The 10,168-nt window shown below is 37.4% G+C and overlaps 1 protein-coding gene across 1 annotated transcript; it reads right to left on the reverse strand.

Annotated features, from left to right (window-relative positions):
* Nucleotides 1-240: 240 nt before the first annotated feature.
* gnat2 (guanine nucleotide binding protein (G protein), alpha transducing activity polypeptide 2) lies at nucleotides 241-7,324 on the reverse strand. Its single transcript, XM_032521251.1, has 9 exons — nucleotides 6,990-7,324; nucleotides 3,838-3,880; nucleotides 3,227-3,368; nucleotides 2,927-3,084; nucleotides 2,664-2,792; nucleotides 2,421-2,550; nucleotides 2,180-2,333; nucleotides 1,499-1,710; nucleotides 241-1,047 (listed from the first exon to the last, which is right to left on the reverse strand). Exons 1-8 carry the CDS (start codon nucleotides 7,093-7,095, stop codon nucleotides 1,520-1,522), a joined length of 1,053 nt encoding a protein of 350 aa, XP_032377142.1. The 5' UTR covers nucleotides 7,096-7,324; the 3' UTR covers nucleotides 241-1,047; nucleotides 1,499-1,519.
* Nucleotides 7,325-10,168: the final 2,844 nt, after the last annotated feature.

Here is a 10,168-nt window from a genome sequence, read left to right on the forward strand (position 1 = left end):
GCGGTAATGAATCTGCACGTTAAGATTCACTATTCTCTCAATAGGTTTTTTGTTAATGAACTTCCATATGCTGCCATTTACCCTCCGACTAGAAAATGGTATAATAGCAGCATTGTCCCCTAAAAGTTAAAGCCTGTTCCTTCAGTGTCGATAGCCCTGTTGTTCCTTTTAACTTCATATATAAGTACATTATTCAGTGATTGACAGTGTGATTCTGCAGCAAGGAAACAGAGACACAGGTGAAGTTTATGCATCTTTATTTCATGCCTCTACATTTCATAAGAAAGGACAAACTCAGTAGATAATAAAGCATCGTCTCTCTAGTATTTCACTTTCTCTCATATAGATTTATCTTTCAAAATATAGTGAATTACCTACTCTTATGTACAAAGTTTATCTACTGTGTTTGACCTGAAATTGATTTATTCAAGTGAATTGAATACAATACCACTATTTAGATTAGGTACATGTACAATTTGGTTTGTAATCTGGATAAACTTCGAGCACTGGGAATATCTGAGATGTTTGCCCAGCAACTTTTAACAGTTTAAATATCAAGACCACATAGTCTACGGTACTCAAAAATAAAAACAAGGTTTCAATGTTGCTATTCAAAATATTTATATTTTCCCCGATTTTATTGTTGTATTTATTTTTACAGAGCTTGAATTTTAATAGTAAATTTAACTCACGACACAGTAGTCAAAAGGAAGCAACGAGGATTGAATGAGCAACTATTTCATCTTCATACCTTCAAACCAGCAGCTTCTGGTGTGAGACAAATACTGTACTTTAGAAAACCTTGTAGAAAGCCGTATGTCCACAACAACATTATGGTGACTCGTTAGTTGTTTCAACCCAGCTGGGCGTGTATTGTGTTGCAGCGATGTACTGTTGGAGATGCTGATGTGCTAGAAGCAGTCAAGGACCGGGACTTGGCATGGAAGCGATGGCATGAACACAACAAACATAAGTATCTTCTGTGCTCCAACAGTACACTTCTCATTGAATGCCAATATGTGAGGGGTTAAGGTAAGAAAGGAAGTTCTGGAAAGAAGAGAAAAATGTAAAAATCAATCTCAAACATGTTGAAATCATATGTAAAATATTTTGCTACTGTCTTTTAAAGGTAAACTTGTTGCTACATTTATATCTACATAATCTTCAGGTTGCAAGATTCAATATGTTTCTAAAATGAAAAGTTATCTTCTTCTGCAGCTTTGGGCGGAACTGGTTATAATCATAAATCAATAAAGGGATTGCTTTGTGTTTCTCATTATCTTGCTCATCCTCAGCGGTCCGAAAGGGACTAAATTGTCTGTGTGGTTGGAGTTTGTGTGTGCTCATGTTATGGTAAGAAGTTGTTGCTTGGCAACACAGGACTGCCAGATACAATTTGCTGTACGAGGATTAAATTGAATTTTCAGGGGTCTGCCTCATCTGGACCCTATTACTCTGTATTAACAAAGTCCCCGGGAGTGATGTGGTCACCGCGCACCTCTTTTCACTCTGGAGCTGCTTAGAAAAGACCGCAATCTTTGAGGTTTTCTTTGATGATGATGTCTGTCACAGCGTTGAACACAATCTCGACGTTTCTTGTGTCTGTGGCACAGGTCAGGTGGGAGTAGATTTCTTTCACCCCCTTCTTCATGTTTAGGTCCAAGAACTGCTGCTTGATGTAGTCGCTGGCGTCTTCGTACGTGTTGGAGCCTAAATGAAATGAAGGTTGTGAAGATGGGAGGGGATTTATGAGAAGGTTCATGAGTTTTGTTGTAAAAGTACCCTAATCCTTCATCATAGCTGACATGACATAAGTTTAAAACATATCTTATTTGGGGGAGCAACATTGAGAATCCTTACTTAATCAATTTAGTCTTCCTTATTTTTTTATTTGAGCAGTTTGGGTTACAAGTCAATCTTGATGTGTTGTGTTTGTCTGCATTCTAGTACAATTTACCAATTGGTGTTGCTCTTTTTACATTCTCCTGGTACAGTCTCATATTAATCAAAGCTGAAGTATGACTTGTTGGTAGCTTACAGTGATCCACTCTTATGGGATGCCTGACAGATGTAATCTTACCATGTCACTGTCCATCTAGCCTGATATTCTCACTGCTACAGCAAATGTAGTCCTGTCATTTAACTCACAAACCAGTAAAGCAGCATCAGTTGGTCTTACCATCATAATCTGGAAAGCAGATACTCAGATGGACTTTCTTGATCTTTTCTTCAAACAGATCCTTCTTGTTGAGGAAAAGCACGATGGAGGTCAGTGCAAAGAATCTGTGGTTGCAGATACTGTTGAATAGATGCAGGGACTCATGCATGCGGTTCTGAAAAGGTCAGAGAGGGATTGGTTGAGTTTACTAGCCAACATGTCATATCATGTTTTACGATCAGGCAGCAGAGTGTCAACTCACCACTTCATCGTCCTCTACCAGCACCATGTCATAAGCACTGAGAGCTCCGCAAAAGATGATGCAGGTCACACCCTCGAAACAATGGATCCACTTCTTCCTCTCTGACCTCTGGCCCCCCACATCGAACATTCTGTTCACCACACAGAAAGTCACAACAAAGTCAGTCCTTGACATCACTGTGGTATGAGGTTTAGTCAGTTTTGCTGCTTTCTGAGTTTTATTTAGGGCCCCCTTGGGAATTACCTGAAGTGCAACTCTTTGCAGGAGAACTGCTCTTCAATAATACCAGTTGTTTTAACTCGAGATCGCAGCACGTCCTGCTCAGTGGGGAGGTAGTCTGGCTTGGAGATTCTGTCCATTTCATTGAGGTAGCTGAGAACAAACGGCACAGAAATCAGGCCTCAGATATGAAATCATCTTTATCAATAAACACTAAGCCAGCAGCCTCTTTAGTTTTACATGTAATCCCTCTACTGTCTCAATCCCAGTAGTAGACATGGACTCACTAGCCAGCAGAGTCGTTCAGTTGGTACTCAGCAGCTCTGTCAAAGCCGGCCTGTACACCAGAATCTTTCCACAGCTTCATGATGACATCAGACAGTTCAGATGGCATTGTGCCTTCTTCAATGGAGTCTGACAAATTCTGCAGCTTCTGTGCAAGCTCCTGTGGTTTTAATGCACATAGAAAAAAAACTATCAACTCTGGCACAGTACTTGAACTATTTATAGTATAATTTGAGTCTGTGAAAATGAGCTGAAATGAATAACAAGTGAATTGTGTCTGGTGCAAATGTGTCATATGAGACCTGTGAGGCAGTTGAGCCAAAATCAATGGCCAGCATCTCCATGCCTCTGATGATGGCCAAAGCAGACTGCAGGATGTTGCCATAGATGATCGCTCTGAACTCCAATTGTTCCTCTTTTGTGTAACCACCTTGATGCAGAATCCTGTGCAAAGGTAAAAGTGTTTTAGTTCAGGGAAATGTTTACTATAATCCTCTGCTGAGCTGGTTGGACATTTATATATTCATAATATTTACAAAATTGTTAGAAATAAGTATAAAAAGTAATTTGTGAAAATATGAAAAACTAAGATCTTGAAAGATGCTCAGTTTGGATGTAAAATGTCAAGTTCATACAACAGAAAAACAACCTACAGTGCCACCCTGTGGTTTGTTTCTGACTTATTGCCAGGGTGTAAGTACTTTAACAAAACAAGTGCTGACAAATCAGTAAGCGGATGTTTGCCCTGTTGACCTCTTGTCAAAAGGCTTCACTGCAAGTGAAACAGACAGAGATGAGGGAGCTTTGGCCTGCTGGCTGTATGCCTAAGATAAAAAAAACCTTCATTGCTTCTCACTGACATGGTGTCGATGACACACAAAAAATAAATTCTATCACTTATTTTTATACTTACTTCATTTGTTTTACGATGGTGCTCTTCCCTGACTCACCAGCACCTGGAAGAGAATAAAAAGGTTAGCAACAACACACATAACTGCTATGTTTCTCTTCGACATGCCACTAGAGTAGAAACACACTGTAAAGCCACTAACAGCCAAACAATGTGCTTGGATGTTGCAATTCAATTTAAAGGCGCAGTCTGGCCAAAATAAACCAAAATGCTGTGACTTTGGCCTGAAGTGCGGTCTACTTGTTACTTGTAGATAGTTGTGGGGTGAGTTTTTTTAAGTTTGCAGTTGTCTGCCTTCATCACATTATTATCACAGAGTGGTAACATCTCTATGGAAATCATGATAATGCTTTTCAAAAAATTCCACTAATCACTGTTTTTGTATTAAAACTTTCCTGTCTATCGCCATGCAAATAGATGTGGTAAAAGCTAATTTTTCATATGTTGACATTTAGCCTAAATAAAAGGTAAATTGCATATGATATATAAAATATGAATAAATACATAACATTTATATAAAACAGAGGCATAGAAAAATATTCTATAGTAGGCAGAGCAAACAATGTGAGTGACACAGTACCAAATCAGCTACAGTCAAGAAAACTGCAGGTGGAGGCAATACGCGCAGATTTTGGTACATTGAGCACCTTATCCTGTAACAAATGCCACTGAACTCCAGTGTGTTGGCAAACATCTCCAAACCTTAGCCAGTCAAACTGAATAAGGCAATCCAGACAGGATGAGACACATGTTTAATTTTTAGGGTACGGCTTCTTTGAATGAAAGGTACCTTGTGCATATATTGTACTATAATGCATCACGTGGAAAGCTGTTACATGCAATTCAATTCATAGTTGGACGTGCTGGCTAAAGAAAAGCTTTCAGGCAGATCAGGCTCTCTGCAGCGCTCTAAGCTAACTCAGACCAGAAGGAATTTATCACAGAGCAACCAAAGCCGGCTGTCCTGGAGCAACATTAAGTTCCATCCTCAGACTTTAAGGCTTGAGCATTTAAAGACACTCATGTGGCATCATTCAACCCTCTCTGAGAGAAACTGTTAGCTTTTCTTTCGCTAGCAGTCATTAGCAAGTCTTTTAGATGGCACTTTGACAGTATCCAGACTGGTTTTTATTAGCTGTTAATATTAAGTGAAGACTGCCTTTATCTTCTCTGTGAGTCATTCTTTCACCTAGTGCTAATTAGAGAATGTGGCTTTAGGCTTTGCAGTGGCATTAAATCTGGTCTTTAACAGGGAGCTCTGTGTCCATTTTTATCCTGCTGAAGATACCATACATATATGTTTTTCTGTTTTTTTTACTAAATTAAATGGTGCATATTTTGCAGACAACTTTTTTTCAGTTGTAACATACAAATTGTAGGAAATTTCTCAGATTCCATAAAGACTTGCAGCATAACAGTTTTGAAACTAACTACATTTAGTTTTTTTTTTGGTATATCCTTTTGGTGGAAGTCTTTGCAAAAGCTATTTTACCGTATCCTAAATATTCCAGGAGTTATATCGTTTATTAAGACATGTCAAATTTCACCAATGTTTATTATTGTTTTACACACAAGGAGCTAACCGCAAATATGTTTAGTTCAAATAAAAATGTCACAATGTCCACCAGAGCCCAAAAGATGGCACTTTTCTTATCTTTACCCACTTATTTTGTATCTCTGACACTACACCGCTGGAGAAGAAACTCCTCCGTGAATCTAATGGAAGAAGATTATGAGTCTTTAAATAGTGTTTAAGGCACATAGATTACACTCTGAAGAACTAAAGAATGATTCAATATTGTGAGACATAACCTTTATGGTTTTAGTAAAATAATTTCTCAATTAAATACTGGATTTTAAACATTCATCACTATCAATGCTCTGCAAAGATCAATTATTTAAATACATTTTTTTTTCACCTGACTTCTATTTGATAACATTGTTGTATGCATTATTGCATTTGTTATGTCACAAAAACCATAATAGCAATAATCTAAATGTTTTTTTTACATTGCCTTTTAGAGTTTCATCAACATATATGCTTGTAATTTGACACTGTGAATGTCGCTGCCTTAACATTGGTGGGAATAAAAACACATTTGATACTTTCTGTGCGAGTTGAGGGATCAACAAAGACCTCACCAGGGGATCTGCACTAAACCAGTTAGCTAATTGGATTGACATATCACAGCTGGGCTGTGATTCATTTAGACCAAAGGCTATGTTTGTTTTAAGTGCCAATGTCATGAAAAGTCATTTATTTTAAGGCAAAGCGAAGACAATCTAAGTACATTTTGCCAATACTTTTTAAAATTCAATGTCCATGTCAAATTATTTATATATTTTTGAAGCTTTCGAACCTTCGATATATTTTATTCTGGCATTTTAAGTTCTGCAACTTCTTTAAAACAACTCACCATAATAATAAAACCACAACTTAAAACAGCTGCATAAAACTCAAATCTTTGCAATATGTATATTTTGTGTAAGCATAATAAATTAATGTGAAAGTTTAATACTTATGTTTAGTTTTTAGTATACTTTCAATTCTGTTCTCTAAATTTGTTTAAAGTATTCTTTTTTTTTAATATTCATCTCAGATGCAAACGTATCTCACTTATCTCCCTCTTTATCCAGAAACAATTCATCTGCACAGCCTGTCAATCCTCTGAGCTTACAATATCTTACGTTTACTAAGCAGAGAACAGCTCTGTCGGAGCAGTTTGATGGCTCAAGTTAGCTCACAACCACATTTGAAGAAAATGCAACACATGCATTAATAAACTTAAAGTGAAACCTCCATTGTTAACTTATAAATACATTATTATGAAATAAACGATCATCTGCTACATAAACTAACTCTCATCCTAAAATGGTTCAATGTAAGCTGACTAAAATATTTTCAGCTACATTGACAGAAATATTTATCAGTTACACCTGTTGAGTGTTGGCTGAATGCATGACTCCTGTCCTTCTCTGCAGACCTGAACCTCCACTGAAAAGTTGTTCAATCAGAGATGGAAAGTTAAATTTTAGTTTGTTAAGTACGGAATCTTTTGACGTGAAAACCCATCAGTATGAGCACTTCGCATCACCTGCACTCTGGGATGAAAAAGAAAACTTGGTGCAAAAATACTATTCATTAGTTCACTTACCAAGCAGTAATAGCTTGACTGTTTTAGCATCCTTATCAGCATCTTGTTGGAGTTGTTTTTCCAACTCTTTGGACTTTTTGTCCTCGGCGCTTGCTCCCGCACCCATGCTTTCTTCCTCCGCAAACTCAAGATCCTCAAGGATAGAAATTTTGACGGTTCTCTGTGAGCTGGAGAGCAGAGAATCTGGCTGCAACACTAATCGTGCTGAAAGGCGATTTCCGAGCGGAAGGGGATTGGGAGGGAGGTGCTTGAGATTGGCTCCTTTGGCCCTTTTCGATTAGGTGATCAGAAGGGAACCGAACCTCTCAAGGAGGAAATCAATTTAGCAGCTCTGAACAGCAGAGATCCACCCTTTAATTCCTTTTACCTAAACCCCTGACTTAGGAGGTGCCTCTTCCTGATTGGCCAGCCAATCCAATTAGTGTAATAAGGGCAGTAGTGAATGATGTAAAGCAAAGGAGAAAATAAGCTCTCACATTGGCAACCTGGGCTCAGTGAGAGTCATTGATCTCATTGATTTGATTTGTCCATAAAAACAAAATTCTAAATTATTGTGTGTGTGTGTGTGTGTGTGTGTGTGTGTGTGTGTGTGTGTGTGTGTGTGTACGGAGGAAATACACTATGAATTACTCTGTTTCCACAGCTACAGCAACAATTTTTGGTATTTTCAATGGTATTTTTACATATACACCTAATTAGGTACACTTGTACAATCTAATGGTGTTTAAATACTACAGCTCTGCAATAACACTGTCAAAAAGGTAATAATTCTACTTAGTTTATTATTAAGGTTGTGCATTAAGAGAGTGCATTTGAGAGTGCATTATATTGAATTGTTTCTAATAGTCTGCCCCTCTCATGTAGTATTTTAATAGAATTGACAAAATATTTATTTCTAATGTAGTCCAGTTTAATGTCACTGCAAACTACAACCTCAATAATAAACATGTAGTTAAAAGAACAACGCTCTGACAGTGTCACTCAAAAATGAACGTTATTACCTTTTATAAAGGCAGAATTTATGGCAGAGCTGTTGTATTGGATCACATTAGATTATATAAGTGGCCAGTGAGTGTATAGATAAAAATGTGATAACTGTTTTCAAATATATAGAAAAACATTACTGGGATCAGTACGCCAATTTAAATAAATGTGTTGTAAATGTGTTGCTCTTTTGATTCATGCTGTAATTCCTGCCTGTTAGACTTTTGACTTCAATGTCAGTCACATGGATCAAGCGGAGAGGCATTAACGTCTCATAAACTACTTATAGTTAAGACGTTTAAATCCCAGGTGGTGTGGTGCATGCTAAATAAAGTAACTGTCACTGCACTGGGCTGTTTATTGGGGTTTAAGCAATAACATTACCTAATTGTGTTTTCCAAGTTACATCCAACATAATTTAAACTTTCTTAATTAATGTTTCCTTTTAGCCAGAGCAGCACGTTTTTAAAAAATGAGGTGGGATGTTATGTTCAGTCGCGGGTTGTTGGAGCAGCTGATCTGGGAGCAGGTCAGCCCTGTGGGATTGATGCGTGGAGGTCAGTGGGACTGGTCTTAAGGGCTGTCACAGCCCTGTGAGTTGTAAGACGACTTAAACTGAGATATCTGAGGTTGTAAATTCAGTCAGAAGTCAGGTTGCTTATATTTTTCTCAACAAAGTGCGTCAGAAACAAAGGGTTTACACCACGTGGTTTAGTTTCATAACTTTAGAGTCCCAGGCTCTTTAGTTAACTTTTAAATGTATCTTTTACTTGACATATAAAAGCCTTGTATTCAACACAGGAGCATCATATTTCACAGTCAATTATCAATTGCTGATGTAATGACACTGCTATGGAAACGTGTTGTATGTAAAAGGATAGGTTTACATCGTTCAAGTTCTATCTTAAACATTGCTCACATGGCCATATTACATTGAAAGCATAATTTGTAGCTGTAATCATCCCTTCCTGAAGTGCTTCCAATGTAGGCTAAGGGAATAAGGACAAATGTGTTTTAGAGTTCAGCTGAAGCTTAATGAGGTCTCAGACATCTTGAAAAAAGAGCATTTTATACTAAAAAGACTGATACTTGCTTGGTTTGATTGACTTAGATTTTAATGTGAATTTAAAACAAATATGAATGACTGTGAATATTAAATTAAAGAAACGTTTTTCAGTTTGTATGCTGTATAATTTATTCATTTGGAATATTAGAGCAAAATGTCTATACAACATGACTGTACTGTTACGAGTGAAGGTGAAGTCCTGGTCCTGAATAGACACTTTAAAACCTCCTTAGCAGGTTTCATCAACTGGGTAGATGAAGTGCAGGTCATCACTTCCCTGTGGGGACATCTGCACTAGATTCTTGTCAGTGTGTCAATCTTCTGCAACACAAAGCTGCATAAACAGGCATATCAACCAAGAACATGTGGTTTTATGTTTATGGCTTTAACATATAAAGACATTTAATACAGTGTGTGTTGTGTTACTACAAACATGTTGAGACAGAAATATCTGCTTACCATTCATTAGTTTAATTCTTGTATGTTTGTGTTTAATGTGTTGTGGTGATTATGGCTAAAACTTGGCAGATGTGTTTGTTGTGTTTAAGTTCAGCGATACATCAGCAGTAGGACAATGTCTTTTAATCATGCTTTAGTTTTTTGCTGCCTGCTTTTGATAGATTCTACTTCATAAAAAAAAGCTTTGTGTGGTGATGTAGATGACTGTGCATTTAAACAGCTGCTGGGTAGAAAACAGAATCTAATAAAAGCAGGCAGCAACGGCTTAATTTGAACAGCATGGGAAATGTTGTATTTTAAAAAGTCCTTTCGTAAAATGTGCTTGTATTGTTCAACTGTTTCTGCAAGTTTATTGTACGAGGAGCAGGTTTAAGAGAACTTGGGTCTGACAGTCCTGTTGCCAGTTCTGTGATGAGAAAAAAACAGACTCAGCGGGAAGCTAAAGGATTGACAGACTGGGATCACTGAATAAGTAAAAGTTTGACACAGGAACGAAGGTAAAAACAGAAACATTGATTGCACAGTTTCCCAGTGCCTTTGAAGATCTTGCTTATAAAAATCTTTGTTTCCTGTTTTTTGAAGGTGAAAATATTAAGTTCAACCTCACAGGCAATAAATACACTTCACTAGCCCAACAAACAAAAAAAACAATTTTTAGGCATATATGCCC

Source organism: Etheostoma spectabile, chromosome 7, assembly GCF_008692095.1.
Source record: "Etheostoma spectabile isolate EspeVRDwgs_2016 chromosome 7, UIUC_Espe_1.0, whole genome shotgun sequence".
Lineage (NCBI taxonomy): Eukaryota > Metazoa > Chordata > Actinopteri > Perciformes > Percidae > Etheostoma > Etheostoma spectabile.

Excerpts from the sequence above, each read along its gene's own strand:
- gnat2 (XM_032521251.1), bottom strand. The coding sequence starts at position 7,095 with ATGGGTGCGGGAGCAAGCGCCGAGGACAAAAAGTCCAAAGAGTTGGAA. Across the intron at positions 2,334-2,420 it reads TGGTAGAGGACGATGAAGTG|AACCGCATGCATGAGTCCCT; the intron begins GTGAGTTGACAC and ends TGACCTTTTCAG. Across the intron at positions 1,711-2,179 it reads CTGCTTTCCAGATTATGATG|GCTCCAACACGTACGAAGAC; the intron begins GTAAGACCAACT and ends CATTTCATTTAG.